The sequence below is a fragment of the Pygocentrus nattereri genome, chromosome 6 (assembly GCF_015220715.1).
Source record: "Pygocentrus nattereri isolate fPygNat1 chromosome 6, fPygNat1.pri, whole genome shotgun sequence".
Classification (NCBI taxonomy): domain Eukaryota; kingdom Metazoa; phylum Chordata; class Actinopteri; order Characiformes; family Serrasalmidae; genus Pygocentrus; species Pygocentrus nattereri.
In genome coordinates, this window is record NC_051216.1 from 34,991,390 (window position 1) to 35,016,148 (window position 24,759).

The following is a 24,759-nucleotide window of genomic DNA, read 5'->3' on the forward strand; positions in this document are numbered from 1 at the left end:
AAAATATCTAAACAGCACCTGGACAAACGTATGGGAATCCTGATCTAAGTGCTTTTTCTAGATTTAAAAACAGCAAAAATGTCCTACAACAGCTTTTAGTTTGTTACATACTTTGAAAATACCTGTTGTTCTTTATATTGTTTGTAAATTTCATGATGATTGGACTGGAAGAAATGACCTAAAATGACTTGAAAAAAAAGTCTTGTTCCATTGACTTACATTATAAGTAAAGTAGATTTTTTTCCTTCTCCTGTAAAGTTACTATTTTGGATATATACCCGCAATATATACATACTGGCAGTGCACTGTGCAGAACTGTGTTCACTATAGAAGAGGACACATTTAAAAAGAACATGACATTTGACCAGGGGCATCCAAACGTTTGCATATGGCTCTAAATGTTCAGTGCACAGAACATGAAAGGTGAAATGGATGTTTATATTTTCACTGAGCACATGCTGAACCAATGGGAGGTCACAAGGTCAGCAAACTTCAAATAACCCCCCCCCAACAAAAGGTAGAGAGAAAGAGAGAGAGTGCTCATGTAGAGAGCCAGGGACTACAGCCACAATTATGTCTGAGGTCCTCTTCAGGTGATTCATATGAAAACAATTTTAATATCGGTGTCCTTACTTGGCTTTATGATTAGGAAGGACTTGTAGGCCTGAGGAGATGAACATAATAAAACACCCACACAATCTCTATGGTGATCAGAGATTGTCCAACTAATGCCTCTTTTGCTCCTGTTCTACCTTTAGGTGAGCCAACAGAGAAGGCAAATGAAAAAAACATCAGGGTTAGAAGTTTAAATCAGTGAGACTCCAGTTCATGCAGTGTGCTTTGTGATCACGTTTTTTTCTTCTTCATTTTTGCTTCTTTCTTCTTTTTCTTGTATGATTCAGCATTGCTGCTGTAAAGCAGTGTCCAGGTGTTGGTGACTTGTGGCTTTTCGAGCAGATTTGCACATTTCTAGCCTCAGTACAATACAAATTCACAGAACAAGTCATTGCTGGATTTGCTATTGAACTGGACAATCTGCTAGTAGAGTTTGAAGGGGAGATGGACAGTGGAGTGGAGAGCGACGAGTTAGTGAGCCTTTCTGCAGTGAATCACAACAGCTCTCATCATGGCCTCTCTAGCACACAATCCCTTTTATATTTGACATCTGCAAACTTTGTCTTTTCTGTATTTACATGGCCTTGTGCTCTGCAGGGAAACCGTTGCAGAAGAGAGATGCACTCTCTCTGACCTCTCCACTATGCACTTTAACTCTCTTCTATGGGTTTGCATGGGGGCTTTAAGCTATATAAAGATATGCAGAGTTACTAAGAGCAAAAACGCCTGAGTGTGGGAAAAAGAGAGAGACGGATAGAGCCTTATTATTGATGATACAGACCGTTGGTAAATAGTTAACCACAGCAGCAGCGGAATCATTAACTGATAAAAATATGTAAATTCTGTGCAAATTTACTAGACAAGCTGAAACCAACTGCTGTCTATGCCCATATAAAACGTTTTCCTCCCTTTTGAGGCTTGACCTCAAAAACAGATCTTTAAATATGGTACCATGAATGTATATGGTCAGGGTAAATAAGTTTATGCAATACTCATTGGACAAATCAGTGCTACATCACAACAGCAAAGAACTGAAAGCAGAAAAGCAACATAAATAATTGTATATTGTAATTACTTATATCAAGAGAGATAGGTTACAAATTTTTCAGATTAATTCAGCCAAAAGAGAAGATATTACTATATAAGTAGAGGTTTGAAACCCCACTCCTAGTGCACCGCACTGTTTAATCACTCAGTAGTATTTGGTCATAGCTCTATTGAAGAGTTCCAGAGTCTTGTATGAATGTTTTACAGAATAATGAAAGACTTGACATAGACTTGACAAAACCCCTAATTGCTTTTTTTAAAAGTGACCATATTGTGAAATATGATATGATATTTTATTAAAGAGCTTATCAGTAGATTTTAGTTTTCTAGCACTGTTCTGATGCGTGAAACATCAACATTACTGATGAGACCCACAGGCAGTCGTTACTGCACCAGATGGGGCACCCAAGAACAATGAATCTTGAAGAACAATTCTATTCTTGGGCCAATGCTGAGCCTCATCTCACTGAAAATGAGCTTGAAGAATGTTGGAGGCAATATAAAATACTGTGGCATTGAGATAGACCTATCCAACTTCTGACATCACTGTGGTGTTTGCTTAGAGTAAGACACAGAGAAGGCCATAATTCTGCTGCGAGTAGTACTTGTTTATTAAAACACCAGCAAAAGGCACATAACACGGCCAGAGACAGCAGGCAAAGTCACTACTAGCCATAGCTCTTGACTCTACAGTAGATGCAAACTTCTGCCCATAAAACAACATTAATCACACTTTTTCTTGGGAGAGCGCCCCTCCCATAAGCTAGTTTGGTAGTGCAAGCTAGAAGCAGGACGTTACAATACAGTTATTTTACACACCAACCAAGAGGGCACTTGCAGGTCAAAAGGCCAAGGGCAGGCATCTGTGCATGTGCCTGGTCAGAATTCATTATATGGAATTTGTAGTTCTGCTGTCACACACTGTCATAACAGGTACTGAGCACATGTTTTGATCAGCACAGTATAAACAATGTAAGAGTACCTTCAAAGGTACAACAATCGTTGTAAAGGACCGACTTTATACCTTTAATAAATTTTTCCCAGTGCAAAGGTATGTATTTTTACTTGTTTTAAAACATTTCATAGCCTGTTTTAAAACATAATAAAATAAAAATGCTGGAAACAAGGCAGAGTGGAATCAATGCACCATAAATATTATAATTGCAGTGAAACATGCTACAGTTATGTTGCTCAACTAAAGGTACGGAAAATGTACCCTTGAGGGTACCATCCAGATGACAAGAAATGTAACTGTGACATGTAGTGAGTTGTTACTTAGCAACCAGTGTGTAGCAGAATGATACAGTTATCATAATTAAAAAATTGCTGTTATCACAAATGGAACACTTTTCAACCAAACAGATTATACAGTCAGCACTAACTGTTGTACAATATGATATATAGACCTAATATTAATTCAGCAGAGATTGTAAGGAAATGGGAACATGACTGGCCTATTAACAATTCCTATTTCAAGCCTTGCAGATGAACAGATACAAAGGATTTCTCTCCAAAACAGGACAAAACTGTTGTTAGGCCTTTAGTTTAGGCTGAAAAAAAGTACTGTATCTGTACTTATAGCAGCGTTGCTTGGCTTAGCTCTTTTTTTAAAAAGTGATTTAAGTGATTGTATTAGCATAAAAAGTTAAGTTGATTCTAGATGTGGCATTTTCATCTAGTGTCTTTTGCTGTTATCTTTCAACATGAGGACCAAAGAAGTGAAGTGAAGAGGTGCCTCATGAAGAAGAAAAATCTGTATAAATAAATAAGAAAAGTGACACAACCAGAACATTAGATCTGTTAAAATGAACAGTTTGAATGAAGTTCAGTCATGAAGAAAAATTCCAGCTGAGATCCAAGTGAATATTTCAAAGCTCATCTCGCAACAGGACAAAGGGCTTCATTCACCAAATGTTATTAAGAAAAAATTTCTTCTCATGCAGTTCTCACAAAGTTTCTGACATTCATCACTGTTTTCTTATTTGGGAATATAAAGCAAATTTTTTCTTAGAACCTTTTTCATAAAAAAAATTAAGAAAAGCTTAGAAAGAGATTGGGGAATGATGTCAAATGACCCAAAACATACTTCTAAAGAAACTATGAAACTCATTGAGAATGTTCTTTACTGGAAAATTCAGGGTCCAAAACTGAACCCTAATGAAGACAAACTGAGGCCCAAAAAACAAGTAAGAATTTAAACTGCATTGCAGGTCTGCCAGACCATCTACAGGAAAGATTTTAAAGCCTACAAACAAAGTACTCAAATGCTCATTTTATTTCAACTTTTTAATTGTGTTTACTTTGAGAATCTGATAAGGCAGTTTCTAATGTAAAAATCTGTTTTTAAACAAGTGCTTCGATAATGCTTCTCATTGGTTCACCACAGTAGGTTAGCTTGGTGCTATATAGGTTTTTAATCTCAGCAGTAGTTTAAATATAGACAATTTTTTTGCTTGTATGAGGCGTGTGAATAACAGTCTTCATAATTACGTCTCAATTTTTAAGTAACACTTTACATAAAGGCTTGAATATAAAAATATCTTTTATTTTTTAGTCAGATACCTGGTTAGCTTTCTGCTGCCTGCTCAATGTACTAGTGAGGACAGCATCCAATTCTAAGGAAAATATAAATGGTAAACCTGTTTCAGCCATAATCTGACTGGCTGGCATTACTACCACTGAGTGCTGATTGATTGGTGAGCTGATCAGCTCATTGGCTGAGTGAAGCAGTTTGCACTCACTGATGGCACGAACATACATGAAGTGCTGTTATAAACTCCTACAACTGGAGCTCAAAAGCATTCAAAAATATAACAGCATTGTTAAAATGTTCTATGCTGTTCTGTGTTTAGATAATTAATGCATTCTTCTATGTAAAAAAGCATTTACAAACTATGATTTTGCTCAAATGTTCCATATTAACCCATTCATTTTGGACCCGTTCAGGAGTGCTCTCTAGCATTTGACAAACCTGGAAGACACTGTGAAGTGGCCAATCTGTCAGTGGTCCACGGGCAGGACTTTGGACACTCCTGCTTGACAGAAAACACAAATTTGGTATTTTCTGAAAATTGTAGTGCACAATTTCTGTATATTTGTTGAGTTTAACATATTGTAAAGAAATTGTAAAAGAAATGCTCTTTCATTGCCGTAGGAGCCTGGCAGTAAAAGAGCATTCAACTTTAAAGTGCAATCTTTCATGCACCTCTGGGTTTGCTAAAGCGCTATTCCTCTTGGAACTGCTGGGGGGTGCCATCCCACTTCTGACATCAACAAAGTTAGAGGTGAACAGCTGAGAAGGCCAGGCCCAGCAGAAGTCCACAAAAGAAGAAGCAGTGTTGTAAGGACTGGCAGTGAAGACTGCAAAAGCAATGCTGTGAGACCCAGGAGCAGAGCCTGGCTGGAGGACTTCAAAAAAGGCATGGACAAGGAGGACAAAGTCTGGCCGGAAAGACCTGCTGGCTGAACAGTGTGGCAGCTTGGCAGCATTGACCACAAGCCCTCCAGTAATGCTTCGGCAGGCGCCCATGGTATAGTTCCTGAAGAGGAGGTAGGCACGCTGGCGGCAGAGCCTAGTGTAATGATCCGACAGGTATAATCAGTGTTCAGGCACAGAAGGAGTTAATGCTGGGGCAATTCCTGCCACTGGAATAGCTGAGATGGCACAATATATGTCAGTTGGGATTCACACAAGCAGCATGCAAGGAGTTTCACAGTGCTTAGGGAGGAGGATGCAGCATTCAATCTCTCCGCTGAGGTGCACCAATGGAGTCCAGAGAGAGGACTAGGGGTGCATGTGGTATTTGTGTTTAATGGGAGGATGGACACTTCAAAACCCTGCTGCGGAGAGGCTACAGTAGGTGGGGAACGGGGGAGTGGCTGCCCTACAGAATCCCCCCAGGGACTATGCTCAGACTTTGAGGGATCATCAGGCCAGCTAACCTTTGAAGGGGGCCTATGTGGCATCCCACCATTTTTCACAGTGTTGTAGGAGGGTGGGACTCATAGTAGGAGAGACATTTATTGTAAATAAGTTGTTGCTGTTAGCTTTACATGTGCAGGAGTGTTGGTTGTACTATTCTGTGCTGAGTTGTGGAGTAGTTAGGTAGGTTAACTGTCTACCATGAAGGACAGTTGCATGGTTAGAAGCGGGATGCTTGCTATCCCGGCTGCTTGGTTAATGCTGAGCAGCAGTTATCATTTGCTGTTCAATTAAAAAGCAATTGTCTTCGAATCGCAATGTTTCCCACGTCTCCTTCTTCACCGAAACTATGATATAAAACACTTTTGGCCCACACTGGAAATGGGTACAAACATTTGATATGTTAGGTTGCATGTGGGCCACATGTGGCCTAGAGTCTGAATACCATGAAACATTTTAATTGTGGCTGCCAAAGTCGGGCCATTGCCATTGCCATAACTCACTCATTAATGTTTTATCTTGGTCCAGAATCTCTTTGAAAACTTTTACCTAGGCCATATTTTATGATTTATTTACAACCCCATTTCCAAAAAAGTTGTGACGCTGGGCAAAATGTAAATAAAAACAAAATGCAATGATGTGCCAATCATTTAAACCCTATATTTAATTGAAAATGGCACAAAGACAACATGCAATGTCAAAACTGAGAAATGTTATTGTTTTTGAAAAATGCCCATTTAGAATTTGATACCAACACGTTCCAAAAAAGTTTGGATGGGGGCAACAAAAATTGGTAAAGCTAAAAAAAACTCCTGGTGGTTGATTGGCAACAAGTTAGAAACATGATATGAATATAAAAAAGCGTCCCAGAGAGTCTTTCAGAAGCAGAGATGGAGAGAGGTTCACCACTCTGTGAAAGACTGCACAATCAAATAGTACAATTCAAGAATATATTCTAAACATACAATAGCAAAGAACTTGCTATTTGCTTTTCTTCATTTATGGTACAAAATAACATTAAAAGATTCAGAGGATCTGGGGAAATCTCTGTTTATAAAGGACAATGCCAAAAAACAGTATTTTCTGTTTCTGCTATGATCTTTGGGCCCTCAGGTGGCACTGTATTAAAAACAGACGTGCTTCTGCAGTGGAAAGCACTGCATGGGCTCAGAAACACTTTAAAAAAACATTGTCTTTGAAAACAGTTCGTCGCTGCATCCGCAAATGCAAGAAACCATATATAAACAGGACCCAGATATGCTGCCACCTTCTCTGAGCCTGAGCTCATTTAAAATCGACTGAGGGAAAAAGTGGAAAAGTGTCCTGTGCTCCAACAAATCAACATTTGATATTATTTTTGGAAATCATGGACACTGTGTCCTCTGGGCTGTTTAGTTTATCAGTGCTCAGTTCAAAAACCAGTATTCATGATGGTATAGGAAGGCATTAGTGCACATGGCATGGGTGACATGCACAGCGATGAAGGCAGCATTAATGCTGAACAATATATACTGTTTTGGCAACATATGCTGCCATTCAGCCAGCATCCTGACTTTTTTAGAACATTTCGTTGGCATCAAATTCAAAATGGGCAAATATATTTCAAAAACCAATAAAATTCATCAGTTTCAACATTTAATATGTCTTTGTAGTATTTTTTTTAAATACGGTTTACATGATTTGCATATCATTGCATTCTATGTTTATTTACATTGCAAAGCCTCCTAACTTTTTTTGGAAATGGGGTTGCATTTGTTCTATTGTTATGTATATATATGTGTGTGTGTGTGTATATATATATATATATATATATATATATATATATATATATATATACTGTCATTTGAGATTTATGTATATATTATCAAATAAAACTGCATTAACATCTACGCCCAAATTTATATCTGTTTCCACATTAATACAAGTATGCGTCAAGTATAACATGCCTACCCTGTCACACAAAGACAGAGAAAGGAATTTCTTTTTTAATTCTTAGAAAAGTCATGCAATAAACTGTTGAAATACAGAAGTATGATCAGTGTAGTTTCGCGTTATTTTACACAAAAATAAAATGTCAAAACATTTTTGATAATAGCGAGATTTAAGTGAAACTACTGAAACACTGTAATCGAAAACTGTGGGCACAGCTGGACTTGGTGTAGAGATTATTAAGAGAGGCTGCGTGCTGGCGTTGAAACTCGCTGGAGGCTTTAAGTGAGTAACTGTTGGAGCTGGCGAACCACAGGACCGATGCAGGCATGTCGACGGCAGAGGAATTTGAAAAAAATTAACTTCGAAGAACCGACTCGCATCTTCTTCAGAGGTGTGCTGCAGTGAGCATCGACCGAACCGCTACACTGCTTGCTGGAGTTAAGGTAGAAGCTAATGAAGCTAAAATGACACCACGCCTCGAGTAGGCTAACAACAACAACCACCACAACACCGGTAAAAGCCTCCGGAGACGGTAGAAGAGCTCTGCGAGGACCGAGTCGACATGAGCTGTGAAGGAAGAGCAAAAGCAGGGGAGAGATAGCAGGTACGATATCCGTACACGAAGCTGGGCAGTGTGTGAGTGTTTGAGTGAATTTACACAACCGTTTGTCGGACTGAGACCTCCGGTGGATGGTGGTGGTTGTTAGTGTTTGTGCTAGCTGGGGCACCTGTAGCCTGCCTGGAGGAGTCAACTTCCAGTCATTTTAGCCCGCATTTTACCGCGACTGGAAACGGACGGAGACGGAGAGAGGACGGATCAGCCAGCGGTGGAAAGGAGGAGGAGAGCCTGTGTCTCTTTTCGCTTTGAATGTCTCTCTTTCGCTTTCTCTAGTTAACGCAGCCCGTAACTGCACTACACCGTGTAGTCGATATATTACGTCAGGCCTGAAGCTCGCGTTCACATTTCATTAGTCTGTTAGTTGTTTGGTCTGTATGTGTGTATGTGGTGTTAATGTTGTGGATGACCCATTTGTATCTTGGCGTGACATTTTTTGCAGGGCATTCCCATAAAAAGCAAGTATAAAAGAAAGAATGTAAAAAATGCGTCCATGGTAGGAGGGTGACAGTTAAAACGACGGGCGTGGTCACATTACACGTGGTGTGTACTGAGTTGCCCATAGGCGTGTCTGAGTCCAGGTAAGCTGTACTTAAGCTTTGCTGGGATTTGATAAACGGGTTTGTATGTTACAGGTGTGGCTTCCTGTGAATAGATTGTGATCACACTTTATTAAGACAGTCCCCTTCAGATTATCTACAGAAAATCATAAATGGTAAACTAGTGAAAGTCATCTGATCATCAGCCGTGCTAGGGTTAGGATTAGATTTAGTTTTTGGTTGAAATGAAGGTTAGGATTAGGGTTAGAATGAATAGAATCTGTTACAGTTGAGTGAATGTGTATGTCTGTGTCTGCCCTGCGATGGACTGGTGACCTGTCCAGGGTGTACCCTGCCTTCCGCCTGATGACAGCTGGGATAGGCTCCAGCACCCCACCGTGACCCAGAAGGATAAGTGGTTTAGATGATGTGTGTGTGTGTGTGTGTGTGTGTTTTGTGTTTGTTTGTGTTACAGTTGTCTCAATAGTAGAGTTGCACTGAATAGATATAAGACAAAACATCTAGAGTGGACTAAAGTGAGGCATTACATACAGATCTGGTCTGCAGTAACTGGCTTATTTTCTTAACTGAGCATTGCATAGCGTGCATAATTTGAAATGCACACATGCACATGCCTGTGTGAGGGAGGTTTTCAGCAGTCTGTCCCTGGCTGGAATGAATGAGGCACTCGGTGGTACAGTGGAGGCACTCTTCTGTTTTATGGCCTACAGTGAATTGTGAGCATGTGATGTGTATATTTAGAGCAAAAAAGAAAATTTTGCTCCTTCTCTCTTCCTGGGGGATTTGGGAGAGAAAGAGGAAGACCGGCAGCCGCTAAGTTGCAGCATGCCCGTCTATGGACAAACTTTGACCCCAAAACAAACCTCAAGCTCCCATAACTCACTCAAACTCATGTTTCTCTCTCTCTCTCTCTCTCTCTCTCTCTCTCTCTCTCTCTCTCTCTCTCTCTCTCTCTCTCTCTCTCTCTCTCTCTCTCATTCTTCCTCTCTGCTTCATTGCTTCATGTCCTGACATGTCAGGAAACAGGAGGGGAGGAGATAAAGGAGAACAAGAAAAACCGGTGAGCAGCTGTGAGAGCCAGAGTGTGTATGTGTGTGTGAAAGAAGGAGGAGATTCCAATCCTGTCAGCCTAACCCGTGAGACCTGCTGGGAGGACAGAAGGACGCAGACGGACTCCCAGACATGAAGGAAAGCAGTAAGAGAAACATTGGAATTGAAGACCACTGGGAGCATGTTAAGGAAGGAGGGAAAAGAGACAAAGAGATCAGTATCTGAGATAAAGTAAGAGCTTGTGCTTTTTTTTTGTTTCATTTTCTCTCTATCTCTCTCTCTGTCTCTCAGTTCAGGCAGTTTTATTTGCATGACTGTGTTAAGTACAATATTGCCAAAGCACAGGTAATTTCATGTTTTTGTAAATGTTGATGAATAATAGGAACAGTAACTCCTTCGCTCACTCTGAGTCAGTGTATGTTCTGGGACAGGACTCATCTATAGAAAGTGAAGGCACTTTCATTCATTCATGTCATTCAACTTCACACACACAGGCACCGTGTAGTGTAGTAAGTTTAAGTGTAGCAGTAGTAAGTGTACAGTGTCAGCTGGAACAGCAAGCTAGCTGCTCTGCTTTGGGACTTTTAGGTTTATGTGTGGTGTGTCCTTTCAACAGGCAACATGATGAGCCATAATCCTAATGAAAGCAGAGCCAAAATGCACCTGTAACCAGGAACCATCTGAGGACACTCTCGGATCCTTCACAGCTGGGAAAAATTTACCTTTTCAGTTCAGCACAACTGCTCAGCACTGTATGATTTTCTATGCAAAAAGACTGAACCAATGGATGGTTCGATGATTCCAAAATGAACTGTTAACTCTTAGCAGTATCAATTGTGCTGCTGTTCTTGTAGCATGGAGCAAGGTCCATCATTCGCGAGGGCCATCATCACTCCATATCTCCAGTCCAGATGAGGGGCTCCAGCCCCAGCTTGCTGCGGGGTCGGCGGTTCCACTGTCGGGAATGGGCCCTGGAGAAGCTGAAGAGATGCCTGGAGGCGCGGGACGCCACCAGAGGGGTGCAGGACTCGACCCACTGCCCGCCCGGGGTTCTGGTGACTGGAGGTCAAGGCACGGGTAAGACGGCCTTCTGCACAGAGCTGGTGTGGCCTCAGTCAGAAGCAGGCAGAGCAGCAGGATTGGCATCACGGTGCCTGGCCTGGCACTATTGTCAGCAGGAGGATGCAGGCAGTACAGCGGTTTGGAGGTTTGTTCTCGGGCTTGTGGAGCAGCTACGGGACAGTCCACTGCTGGCACCCAGCTACAGCCACATGTTAAGCAGCACCTCTGTTGCTGCCAGCCTGGAGCCAGTTCACTGCCAGCGAGACCCAGATGACACTTTTAAAAGGTGAGTTCTTCAGATTAAAGCTTGAAATGTTTGCCCTAACCTGTCGAGACTTTACTCAGACATCTATTCTCAAATGGTGGCCGGGTTCAGATTTCAAGATCAGGTTTCTCGCAGCCCATATTCCACCTTTAATGGACTTCAGCCTGCATTTTTTATCTCTGGTTTACATTTCCTTCCTGCTACATTTTGCTCTGTTTTCTCTCTAATTTATTACATTCAAGTTTTTGATTGACTGGCAGCAAGGTCCACAAGGCCAATTTGAGCACAATACTTAAGTTTAGGTAAATTAAATACAAGATTTAAAAAGTTTTTAGGATGTTCAATGACATTGCTTAAGAATTAAATTCTTTAAAGTGAATTCAGATTTAAAGTCATGCACTTTTTTTAATGCACTTTTTTGTAGCTCAATTAGACGCAATAGTTTGATAGAATTCACAATGGTTTAAAGTTTGTTTCTGTTCATCAAAGTCCTCGTAATACAGTATTCAGCATGCATTTTGCAACTACATCAAACCAATGAAAATTCTTGATATGTCAACCATTATTGGTTAGCATTAGCATTCTCTCTCTCTCACACACACACACACACACACACACACACACACACAAAACTGAGGCAGAAGAGAAATTCCTCACCCTTGCTACAATAGAAACGAGGCCAAACTGAATCGAAGTATTTACATAGCCATGTAGCTACCCAGCTAATGTTAGCTTTTAACTTGTTGCCCTACTCATCTGATGAGTAATTTGTAATTTAAATTGTCCATTCTCTCTATTATAGGGATGGTTTGATGACTTCTACAGTTATACAGCTGCCATAAGGTATTTAGCTTCATAGCAGTGATGCTAGTTATCCGGCTTCCTTTTGCGTTCACCAGCAAAAAAAAAGCCTAGCCTCAAAGACATAAAATAAAAGCAGCTGTAGTTTTTCAACAGTTCCTCTCAACTTCAAGACACATCATCAAAATAGTTTTCATAGCTTTTGAATCAGATCTCACTCTGGAGACTACAGCAGCACAGCTGTGGGATGCTGATGAGCATGTTTGCAACAGATGTAGCGATGGTTACATTTTCCGTTGTACGGAGTATCTGTTTAAGAAGTAAATTAACATTAATTATACACTCAATGATAACCTTACTCTTTTTGTATTGTGTGCCCATGTTTTCATTGGTCCTGTTTCTGAAGCTGTTTTAGCTTAACATGGGTTTTTCATTAGACTCTGGCCTGTTTGCACCACTTGAAGGATAAATCTTTTGACAAACAGTTGTGTAAGTCGTCCTGGATAATGTCTCCTGTTATTATGGGTGTTTTATGCCTTGCAAAGAAATCAGTACATGTACTGACCCTTTGCCCCCCCCCCCCCCCCCCCCCCCGGCACTCACTAATTATTTCATATCAATGATTTTTTTTTTCTCAATTTTCAAGCTGTTCCGAAATCTCTTTCATACTGCGCTTCTGTTGTTAGCACACTAAATCCCTGCTAGACTCTTTGCTGTCTGCCTTTGAAAGGTCTCTCAGCATTTCATATTTGGTCTGTTTTCCTGTGAGAAACCCTGATGTTTCACAGCTCCAGCTCCAGCTAACACTCTCCCTTTGCAATTCCCTTTAGCTCCGCATGTAAAACTACACTTTAAAGATCTCCCTAATGTTGCCTTGTCAACTAAACAACCCAAACACATCTTAATATACTACAGTTATTATTGCCATTAAGATCATGTTTTTCTTAAACACTGTATTAAAAAAGTGACAGTGAGTTTGGTATTAGATAATCTGTGCCAGCTGAGGTGCTTGGTGATTTTAATCAGAGCTACTATATCTCACTGTAGTGTTCTTGTGTTTTTACATCAGGGATCCACATATAGGGAAATAAAAGCTTATGTGGTGTGCATCATCAGAATGTCAAAAGCTGAAATGTTTTGTCTGCGCTTAAGTGTACTGAAGCACCAACCTCTCTTGTGGCAATTTTGTCAGTGCATCTGGGCTAAACCCTGTTTGTATTCACTTTTATCCTCCTCTCCTCTCTGACACCAAGCTGTCGTCTGGTACCCCCTGAAAGACGTTCTCTATGTCAAAGACAGGAAAGGGCTGATTGTTCGAGTTCCCTGGCACTTGTATTTATTTATTTATCTCCCTCGACCCAATAATGCAGCCTATTCACAGCTATCACAATAGGCTTTGAATGGCATGAATGGCAGACACTATTTATGACCCTTTTTAGTGGGGAGGGGGAGCAAAGACCGAAAAAATGTGCCCCTTCTGTGTTAGGTTGGGTCCAGTTGGTGAGGTCGCCAATCTGACAAGTCTGTTGCTGTTTTCTTTCTCTCTCTCTCTCTCTCTCTAGCGAGCCTTTGCTTGTTGCTAACATTAGCTTTCCCTGTTTGCTGATCACAGAGCTGAGGTACAGCCCCACATTCCACACACACTTCACACACAAACTGACAAAATGCTAGGATGTTTTCTGTTTAGCACAAGCAAGAAAACGTGTGTAAATGTGTAACAAGGAATCGAGAGAACCTCCACTGCATTTTATTTGTGTTTCTAGGCTTCTGCTGTGTTTTAAAAACAAACTGTCAGATGTAAACAGCTCGTTATTACTACACATTCATTGCTTATTTAGAATCCTAGTATATGTACAGATATGTGACCAGGTTGAGTTTGTTTCAGCTATAAACAGAGTTTGAATTGTGAGGACATTTTGTTTTTGATTTACAAGCTCGAGTGTGCTATTGTCAAAACGGTACCGCTCATTCAACTAGGAATAGCCCTGAGTTTATAGAAAAAGAACAAGGTCAGGGTATTAGATGGATCGCTGTCATATCCAAACCTTTGTTTTGTAGAAATGACTCAAAAACATGCGCAATACTTTGCAAAAGTTTGATAGTGCCTGTAATTTATTGAATTCCCAGTAAAAACAGCCATTGTGTACAAGTTTTTCAGGAGATGTCTAAGAAGGTTAGATAAACAATTGCATAAAAAGTCTGGAAAATAATTCTGGGTGGTCTGTTTTTTGCACAGTAATAAACATTAAAATTAAACTATTTCTTTCTTTTCTCTTAGTTGAATTGTTGTTCAAGGAACCAAGAGTAGTTTGTCTGTGGCATCACAATGTTTTGGAGTGTTAAATACACGAATAGCTACATTTCAATCAACTTTCTCTGCAAAGTACAAGCACTAAAATGAAAATGCTGTGTAATGCTTGCAGTTTTTGCTGCAAAGTGCCTTTTTAAACTGAATTTAGCAATGTAGTGCTTTACATATTTGCATCTCAATTTAATAAAAAAAAGGTAAATGTCATTGTTTTCCTGAAAAGCAAACATTTTTTTTCTGTTAAAATTAAAACTGACCAGAGTCTTGTTAACGTTCATAAAATATTACACAAAATTTCCATAGCCTACACCAGCAAACTTAATGAAGCATCAAAACATTTTTCTAAAAAAATGCTTTGGATAGAAACGCTGCTGTTAATGATACTGCAAGCCAAGTTTCATGAATTTTGCTAGGACTGTGTTTAAGTATTTGTATGTGTTTGTCATAAACTCTTTTACCTAGTCATATGAAACTTTGCCATTTTGAAAGCAGTCAAAGTTTAAGGTTCTGGTGGAGAGGTTTGGCAGTGAAGACCCATAAAAACAAGTCCCTCTGTGCTTTGGGTGACAAGAACTGTAATTTACAATTGAATGTTCAAGCTCTCCAATCGCCTCATCTGCTCCACTGTCCAGCTGGAATATGTAAGGTCATCCACTCTGACTGTCCCTTTGAACCACAGCATGCTCAGGCCTCCCTCTCCCCAGTAGTAAACCAAAAGGTCATGCACTTAAGCAGTGCACCTAGTCTTTACAGAGGCCAAGGTTCACCCACAGTCCTTTGCCCTCTGCCATTTGGAGAGAGCGGCACAGGAAGTAGATTAATGGGTTTGTTAGCCTGGCTGTGCGCCATGTGTCATTCTTATCAAATTATGAATGCACACATTTTAGAGATAAGGGGCTGCCAAACTGTTGTAATGATTATGATCATGGTTGCTTCTTCAGAGTCTAGAGGATAATTTAATTTAAACAAAAAAAAACTTTTGCCTAAGGAAAAACCTGTCCAATAGGAAAAGAACTGAGGGACATTTCTATTGTACAGTCCAAAACCTTGAGCTTAAGTTGGTTTACCTGCTTTGTGAAATACTCCCCAGGAGAAAAGCACAAAGAGAGAACCAGGAAAAGCAGATGATATGGTAAACTGTACAAACAAGGTGCCACAAAGGGTTCTTTGATGGATGCCACAGAAGAACCACCTTTTTAATTCTTGATTGATGTTTGAAAGAGATTTGTGATTGTGTAGAATGTTGTATACTTTCAAAGGCTCTATATTAGCTGGTGTTTTTTACATTTTAAAAGGTTTGCACAGTCAGACATCTTCGTAACAAAAATGGTTTTCTAAAGGACTATGCATTGAAAGATTTTTAAAGGACCTAAAGTGGTTGCTCTACAGCATCGTACAAAACCCTTTTTGCCACCTTTGTTTTTAAGAGTTTACTTATATAAATGCTGTTCATTGTAAAATGTACTTGCGGCTAAGCTGCCTGGGCCCTGCTGACCTCATTTAACACTGACTGCTCATCATGAGTAACAAATGTTTTGTGGAGATGAAAGGCAAAGTTTGACTGGAGTAGATCAAATCCAACATGATTCATCTATAATTGCAGTGACTAGATGGATGCTAATTACTGTGCTTCTGGAGCATAGTTGTAAAGTGTTGTCGTCAAGTAAATAGTGATGATTTGGCTAAGGATAAGTTGAGGATAGGCAGTGTGACTGAGGTGCAGTAATTCCATAGTTTCAGCGTGACATGTTGAAGTGAGTAGTCGAGAGGGCCGCTGTATTTAAGGATGCCAAGCTTTGATCTGAGTGTTCTTATCTTTGGTACTTTTTGCAGTGTGAGTCTGATAAGGGAGCAGCATGCTCATTGGTGCTGTGCCAACATCTAGCTGTCTCCCAGCGTGCATGAAGGCACAGGAAATCTCTGAGCTTCCATAGCACTGACTCACCATGCCACATCAGCCACACCTCAGGCCAGAAGGAGGAGGATGAGACAAGTGGGAAGAGATTGCGAGCGTGAAGGAAGGAGGCGTTGGAGGGGTGATAAATGCTGTTGAAGAAAAAGGAGGGCTGGTTTCATTCTAAATTTCAAAATGAATGAATTTCTGATTTGCCTTGTTCTGACATGAATTTCATTCCTGCACGGTGGCATCTCATCTTTTTTCTGCTTCCTGTAATCATTTAAAACACTCCCCCCTCCCCTGATTTATTTCCCTCTCTGTCATCTCCCTCCTCTCCCCTACTTCCCTGTCGCTTACACTTCCTAATGTTTCTTTTGTTAGCCCCCCTCTTCCTCTCTCCCCTTCCTTCTTTCAATTGTCTCATTTGTTATTGCACCCCCCCCTTCTTCATCAAATTAAAATGTTATGTAGCATAAAGTTACATTGTATCAATCCCGATTCCTGAATTGACTAAAGACCATAACTGTGCATAAAAGGATGTCTGATAAGAATATAGTACAATTTTCAGCAGCTAACTTGGTGTTGGAAGTGTTCTCTGTAGAGTATGGACATTTATTTCAAACAGAAATTACTTAGTTGTGACCTTGGTTCTTGGTTATCCAGGAATTATTTATCCATGGACCTTTGATGTTGTGTGCTTCCTTTGGCAAAGCAGACTCCAAAACTGAATGCCAAACACTTTTTGATAGTCGTTATTAAGAGTGAATAACAGCTTTGTTTAAAAAAAAAACTTCTCTCTCTCTCTTATCTTCCTTTAGAGCAATCCTCGAGCCCTTGCTCTCCTTACCCTCTCCAGCTCAGAGCATGTACATAGTGGTGGACTCTTTGGACGCTGGTTACGGTGGATATGTTGGGGCTAGTGAGGGGCTGACAACTGGAGCCATGGCCATTCAGAGTACTTCAATAGCAGATCTTCTCCTCAGGCACCTCCAGCTATTCCCTCCCTGGATTCTCCTGGTCTGCTCTGCACGCAGACAGAACAAAGCTGTCTGCAAAATGTTCTCAGGTACACATATATAGTCCTGGAAACTATGCATGTTCAAACCAGGTTTATTATATCCAGTCCTGGGGAACTATGTGAGTTCAAGCCAGGTTCATTACACCCACTTGCTTCAAACTCACTGCAAGCAAAATATCATGTGTAAAGTGTAATATCTCTCTGATCATTCCATCAGCTCTGTTCTTTTCTACGTTCAAAAAAACAAAGCTTTGACAAGCTTTTGGCATAAGACACAACATTGATGCAAAGTTGTCTGTAATGAACACGGTTCCATGTTTAAAACAAGAATGTTGGAATCCCTGAAGCAGTGTTTCAGTTTTCAGAGGGGCAGAGAGTTTTGTCTTAATTAGTGGTATTGGAAATTTTTAATGCCATTTGATGTTGCACTCAGGAAAGTAAGTCCACAATCATCAAAGCTAATTGGCCATAGGCTGTCAAGTATCTTTACTGAAGATACACACATGGATCACAGGGACTTGTTTGCAAATCCAGCCACAGCAATAATATAATATAAAGTGCAGTCTTTTGTTTTGTTTTGTTTTTTTTAATGCCATTTTCAGTGCATTCCCTGTACATATATCTTTTGCTCCTTTGTTCTCATCTGCTCATAATCCTTCAGATGAGTTGATCTGGTTTTAACAGATGAGACCAACACACTCATTAGACTTCCCTATCAAAAAGATAGAACAAGAAGACATATGAGCTCTGTATGTTCTTAATATGTTAAAGATATGTAAAGACTGTGTTTTAAGGCTATTACAAAGTAGTCCTAAACATCCTTTCAGCCTGCAGCTGTCTTAGATTCTTCACTTAAAGTTTGCAGTTGCCTCAAAGGGATGGGTGGAGATTTAAACCCTTCCCATTTGTAGTCAGTCTGCCAGGAAAAGAAAGAACTTGGAGGAAGCTCAGCATGTTGCCCAGCTTTCTCTTTCATCATTCCTTTGTCCATACTTCCCCTCTGGTATTCTTTAAATTTTTTTGTCCTTCACGCTCCAATTTCATCTCTGTCTTTGTTCTGCAGGGTTTCGGAAGCTGTGTCTAGATGACTTGAGGAAACCTGCAGCAGTACGGGATGTTCAGCATTACATTCTGCGGAGGCTGGATCAGGAGGGGGCACTGCGCCGGCAGCTCACGCCAGAGACAGCTGATATGCTTAACCTGCTGCACATTAAGAGTGGCGGCTGCTTCCTTTTCCTGGAGCAAGTGCTAGATGGTGTAGCATGTGGTCTGGTAGGACTGAGAGAGATCCGGGACATTCCAGGCACATTGAATGGTCTGTACCTGTGGCTCTGTCAGCGGCTCTTTCCTCGCAGACTGTTTGTCCATGTTAGACCATTACTCAACATTATACTGGCCTCCCCACGACCTCTCGATTCTGAGAAGCTCTACATCGCTGCACATACCAGGGACAACTGTCTAGGACGTGAGGACTTCAAGTCACTAATGCGTGCTTTGGCACCACTGATTGTGGATGGGCCTGAGGACAGTAAACTTCTATTTCATGGCAGCTTTGCAGAGTGGTTAACCGATGTGAAGTACTGCACACAGAAATTTCTGTGCAGTGTGAAGGATGGTCACCTTTCACTTGCCATGTACCTGTCACTCAGAGCCCAAAGCCTTGGCACAGAAGAGGTATGCCAGCTGGGCCACCATCTACTCAGCAGTGGAATCCATGCTGGGGAGACATCTCTTCTTGCTTTGTGGATGATATGGAATGGTGTTCCCACTCTCAGAACTGGTTCTACTGACATCTCTCAGCCCCTGAACACCCCAGTGTTGGTCCAACAGGATGTGCTACAGCTTTTGATGAAGAGTGGAGTGTATCCTCCCACCTGTTCCCCAGACAATTGTGCTAGTGTAGGTGTGCAGTGTGTGGGTGGAGGAAGAGGAATAGTACGGCGGGCGCTGCAGAGAGAAGACTCTGTGCGAGCACTTTTGGACAGTGGGGTCAGCGTAAACCGTATAGACCCATCAGATGGACGGACACTGCTGTCTACTGCGGCTCATGCAGGGCTTGTGGATGTCACTGCACTGCTGCTGTGTCATGGGGCAGACCCTTCTCTGAGTGACCTCCATGGTCAGACGGCCCTAACCCTTGCTGCCAGGCAGGGCTACGTTAGTGTGCTTCAAATTCTGCTGGAGTGGGCTCAGGACCAGGGGTGTGACACTCCAGCTGTTCGAGCCCTACTGGAGCATGTCGACAGCGAAGGATGGACTGCCCTGCGTTCAGCTGCATGGGGTGGCCATAAAGAAGCTGTAAAGATGCTTCTTGAGGCAGGAGCAGAAGTGGATGGTTGTGATCCAGATGGTCGCACAGCTTTGCGAGCTGCTGCTTGGGGGGGTCATGAGGAGGTCCTGATGACCCTTCTAAACCATGGTGCTAAAGTGGATCGCATGGACCATGAAGGGCGCACTCCACTCATTGCTGCAGCCTACATGGGCCATAAAGAAGCAGTAGAGATTCTGCTTGATGCAGGTGCAGAAGTGGACCTGGCAGATGGGGATGGGCGCACTGCTCTCTCAGTGTCTGCTCTATGTGTGCCATCAGCAACAGGCGGAAGAGGACATGGAGAGGTCGTAAGTCTGCTGTTGGAAAGGGGTGCTGATCCAGAGCATAAGGATAGAGATGAGATGACCCCTTTACTGTTGGCCTCCTATGAGGGCCATGAGGAAGTAGTAGAACTCCTCCTAGAAGCTGGGGCAGATGTCGACGAGAGTGCTGGAGTCTACCCTTCTGCTGTAACACCCCTCCTTGCAGCAGCAGCCATGGGGCATGCAGGCACAGTGAATCGCTTGCTATTCTGGGGGGCAGCAGTAGATGGCATTGATGGAGAAGGTCGCACAGCGCTTTGCTTGGCTGCAGCTAAAGGCAGCACTGAGGTTGTGAGAGCTCTGCTGGACCGAGGGCTAGATGAGAATCACAAAGATGATCTTGGCTGGACGCCACTGCATGCAGCTGCCTGTGAGGGCCACAAGAGTGTTTGTGTTGTTTTAACCGAGCAAGGCAGCATGGCAAGGGTGAGTGAGCTGGATGTGGAAGGCCGGACTGCCCTCATTCTATCAGCACAGGAGGGCCACTGCAGTACAGTAAGACTCCTGCTAGACCGCAAATCACCCATCGATCATCGAGGGTATGATGGACACTCTGCTCTCAGCACTGCTGCCTTGCAGGGGCATACCGAAGTAGTAGAGCTGTTGCTGAGAAGGGGAGCTGACACTGATGTCCGAGATGCAGAAGGAAGACCTCTTCTTTATCTGCTGGTTCTAGAAGGTCGTTTGGATATTGCTACTGTGCTCATAGAGAAAGGGGGTGTCCCACTGGAATCAAGAGATGTTGATGGGCGAACAGCACTGCATGTAGCAGCTTGGCAAGGTGACCTTGAAGGTATCAGCCTTTTGCTGAGACATGGTGCAGATCCAAATGCACTAGACTCCGAGGGTCGACCTCCACTGCACTCTGTGGCATGGAGGGGTCATACAGCTGCAGGCAGACTGCTCCTCAGAGCCAGGGAGGTTAATGTTGCTCTAGCCTGCAAAAAGCAAGGTGCCACAGCACTTAGCATCGCCTCTCAGGAGGGACATGCTGAAATTGTGGCCATGCTTCTGGAAAAAGGTGCAAATCCAGACCATGTGGATCATTATGGGCGTAGCCCAGTAAAAGTTGCAGGAAAGCGAGGTCTTTTCAATATTGTGCGTCTCCTGGAGAGCTATGGTGCAAAGCCATTCCCTGGACTCATACCACCCTCACCATGTGGGACTCCAGGCTCCTCCTCTCATTCATCCACAGTCAAGACACAAACCTCTGTCAGTTCTGGAGAGGTATGTGCCAATGGAGCCCCAACCACTTCTTCCACGTCATCAGCTTCTTTGTCAGCCTCTTGCTCCCCAGCCTCCACAGCTGAGAGATTCCATTCAGTGCCTGGCTCTCAGACTTCTTCTTCTACCTGCCACTCTCTGGCTACTGTGCAGACTGTCCCTGCTGACACCCTGAGCTTTACTCAGCAGATCCAGCAACACTCACTTCCCCGTTGTCGCAGCCGGCCATCCACCCTGCCTCTGCCAGGTTCAAATGCTGCCAGCCTTCAAGGAAGTGCTGCCAGGAACAAGCAGAAGCTTGTCCCCAAAATTAACCCTCCCCATGCACAATGCACCTTTCTTGGTCTACATGAATCAGATGTACCTCTTAAAGGGCTTGGGTCTCCAGAAGCTGGTGACTACCTCTTGAAATCCAAAACTCCCCAATTTATTGAAGATGAGTTTGTAAAGAGCCCTCAGCAAGTTGGAAGTGGAGTAGACAAATGGAACTCAGTAATGGTGTCCTTGGGGTTGACACCAAACCAAGAGGGGGCCATTAGGCAGCCAAAAAGTAGAGAAACTCCACCTTTAGGGTATCCTCCTCTTCATCTCCAGCCCCATTCACAAAGAGATAACTGGACAGGTCTTCAAAAAACATCCTTTTCCCCAGCTTTTGACCACACAGCCATGTCCCCACATAGTGCCTTACTTGAAGAGTCAGTGTTCAACATCACAACCACAGACCCCCAGCTCAACCTAAAACAGGCAATCAAGTTGCAGTTTGAGGGACCAACCAGTGCCGCACTTTACAAGAGAGAAACACCGCTCTAAGGTAATAGATTATGCTTAGACATATAAGAAGGCTATTTATTCAGTGCGACATTCAACATGTTAAAAATAATTACTAAATGAAAAGTAAGAAATACTTTGTTCATGGGTGTCTACTCTGCAGTTTACTGGGAGAGAATGTCTGGAATGCTAATGACAACTTTGTTTCTTGTAGGCAACCCTTGGTGATTTGGAGCTCAAGGAGGGGAGGGTGGTGTGGATAATTGCAGTGTGTGAATCACTCAGGTTGGAGGGATATGGTAGATGAGATCCCACCACACTCTGACCTCCTGCAAGACCAGCGAAGCAAAAGTAACAAAGAGGAACCAAAGGACTTCAAAGATTAATGCTGTGTACATTCCGTACATTTTCTTTTACGTCCTGTCAACATGGGGAACAGTTTCTCTCACATACATATACACACAATCACAGGAAAATATTCTTACACGGGAACACACAGATGGATTGCAGTGACACACAGGAAAATGTTATACAGCGTAGGTAATTACAGAACACAATAAAATGAACTAAAATATGTCGTAAAGGAGTTTGCAAGCACACATACAGCAGGGAGTCTTGCAGAGGTTTTCAAAATTTGTTCTAGCTGGTTCACACATAGTGTGTTTGATGAAACTTTTGAGATGTCTTCTAGTTCTGGAGGAAATTGACAGGCACAGAGAGACAATGTATGCGACAGTAACACTGTTTCTTCTAATCTTGGACCACTCACTCATTCATTCACTCTCTCTGGAATGCACCCCAGCATTGTGGTGCCCAGAGCTGGAAGGACTGCTGCCAAAAAGGGCTCATGCATCAATACATCACCAAAAACATAGCATTCTTAACTGTCCCTCAGAGGATTTTGTACTCCTTTTAGAAATTGTTTTGGTCATCAGTGATGACTATTTTTAAGGATGGATGTTGGCTTTTTCTGTTTTGACTTGACTTTTTGCCAACATTGATGTTTCCATGCTGTATTTTTCATCAGCGTGTATTTATGTTTTCAGTTATTTACTCATTGTGATTCACATTCTCTCTCCCCTAAACACTGAATCAGCACACCTGGTTCTAATTACACTGCACTACTAAAAACTGAGGCTTTATTACATGGGGAAAAAAAGACAAAGTAATGAAAAGAGAGATTGCAGTTGGAGAAAAGGCAACAAAGAAGTCGGATAGGTCTTGACATTTAAAGAATGCATTTGAAGGATAATAGACAGGGTCATAAACACCTGAGAGAGCGTCCACAAAAAAAAGAATTTAAAATTCTGCCAGATGTAATTTACATTGTTTATAGTGTTTTGTCTGTCACAGTTTAATGGGATTTCTTTAATTAAAGTACATCTTTAACTCTACTTGTGATTGGTAAATAAGAATGTTCATAATTTTTCATAAATGATTACCTTTTTACTGGCACAGCGGTACAGGCTTTTGACCGTAACAGAAGGGAACACTGAAAGAAACAAAACTTCACCTGTGGAAAATCTGCCTGGAGCTCAGGAGACAATCCTACCATGTTTCTCTCTTTCTTACTCACACAGAGTAATTTAAGCTGGTCATTTTGCTATGAACATGTTTTCTCAAAAAAAAAAGAAAAAAAGTTGAATGTACACTGTATGTTCAGACATTTGTACACACCTGATTATCCAATGTTTCGTCTCGATATTAATAAGGGGGTTTTGCTCCTTTTGCTGAAGTTACAGCCTACTAAGAAGGTATTGCAGTAGATGCAATACTGTGAGGATTTGATTACATACAGCCATGAGAGCCTTAGTGAGGTCAAGTACTGAATATTAGTTGCTCCATCACTCCAGGGAAAGCAGTTCCACTGGTAAACGACTAAATGCTAGGGGCTTTATAGCCCCCTAGCTAATGCTTAGCATTGGACATGGTGATTTTAGACTCATGAGCACCCTCTCTAGAGCAGTGTTTCTCAACTCTTGTCCTAGAGGCCCACTGTCCTGGACATTTTAGTTCTTTCTCTGCCTTAACACAGCTATTTTAACTCAATTATTGACTGTTAATTAGCTGGTTAGTTGGATCAGGCATGTTGGGAGCAGGGAAAACACTAAAAAGTGCAGGGCAGTGGGCCTCCAGGACCAGGGTTGAGAAACGGTGCCCTAGAGCAAGATATTGTATTGCCAGTGCTTTTCTATAGCGATTATACAAGCTATGCGTGTTTGATTAAACAGCTGTGTCAGCAATAGGTCCAAATTTAATGAACTGAATGTACTAATTAGAAGTAATGTCTGGATACTTTGTACTGGGGTCTTCTATCAGTACTTTTTAAAACATCCTAATAACTAAAAATTGCTACTTTGACGTGCATTACACCTATGATTGTACTCGCAGCACAAGGAAAGGACAGGACAAACAGACGTGGAACACTCAGCTGATTAGTTGAAGTGCACTAATCGTTTAGCCTTGCAAATTTGCAGTGTAAGATTTTTATTTTTTTTAGCATGTATATAAAAATTGTGAATGATTGTTTTCTTTGGCTACAAACTTTGGGGTACTGTATTGTCTTCCGCTTTGTCATTGTTAGATGCATAGCTTGCATGTTAACTAGCAAGACAGAGTGATGTATTGAAGTTGTCTCAGCAGTCATGCTTAAAAGATGGAGTAGTCAACAAATCAAATGCTAACTATTAAGCATTGTAGTTTATTGCTATGGCTTATAAATAGCTTTATCTTTTATTTTTGAGTTTGGAAAAAGAAAGACATAAGGACACAATGATTTTTATGCAAGCTCTGCTGTCGACTCTTCTGTTCACTCAATCCCTCACCCCTCCAAAGGCTCATCTAACATGTTTTACTTGAGCTAATACAGTAATGACCAGCCCTTTAGATGGTGCTGGGGATTCCCCCGAGGGGAAATAGTGAGGCCAAGTGGCCGAGGGCATGTTAAAACTGGTACTGAAACAGTGGTTGTTAATGTTTTACAGTGGTTTTAAGTTTAAAGGACCTATAAACTTTAGTTATTAAAGTTTTGACTGTTAGA

The 24,759-nt window shown here is 41.8% G+C and overlaps 1 protein-coding gene across 2 annotated transcripts; it reads left to right on the forward strand.

The window, feature by feature from the left end:
• Positions 1 to 4,968: 4,968 nt before the first annotated feature.
• Positions 4,969 to 24,759, forward strand: ankrd50l (ankyrin repeat domain 50-like). 2 transcript variants are annotated; one of them, XM_017685230.2, is made up of 6 exons: positions 4,969 to 5,212; positions 9,712 to 9,973; positions 10,359 to 11,090; positions 16,894 to 17,141; positions 18,157 to 21,762; positions 21,934 to 24,759. In XM_017685230.2, exons 3-5 carry the CDS (start codon positions 10,654 to 10,656, stop codon positions 21,759 to 21,761), a joined length of 4,290 nt encoding a protein of 1,429 aa, XP_017540719.1. In that variant the 5' UTR covers positions 4,969 to 5,212; positions 9,712 to 9,973; positions 10,359 to 10,653; the 3' UTR covers position 21,762; positions 21,934 to 24,759. The 2 variants fall into 2 exon arrangements, with proteins under 2 accessions (XP_017540719.1, XP_017540718.1); XM_017685229.2 differs by lacking the exon at positions 4,969 to 5,212 and adding an exon at positions 7,792 to 8,120.

Bases quoted from the DNA above. Each gene is read 5' to 3' on its own strand.
- ankrd50l (XM_017685230.2), top strand. From the start codon at position 10,654: ATGAGGGGCTCCAGCCCCAGCTTGCTGCGGGGTCGGCGGTTCCACTGT. The intron at 11,091-16,893 runs GTGAGTTCTTCA...ATCTTCCTTTAG, and splicing joins CCAGATGACACTTTTAAAAG to AGCAATCCTCGAGCCCTTGC. The intron at 17,142-18,156 runs GTACACATATAT...TTTGTTCTGCAG, and splicing joins TGTCTGCAAAATGTTCTCAG to GGTTTCGGAAGCTGTGTCTA.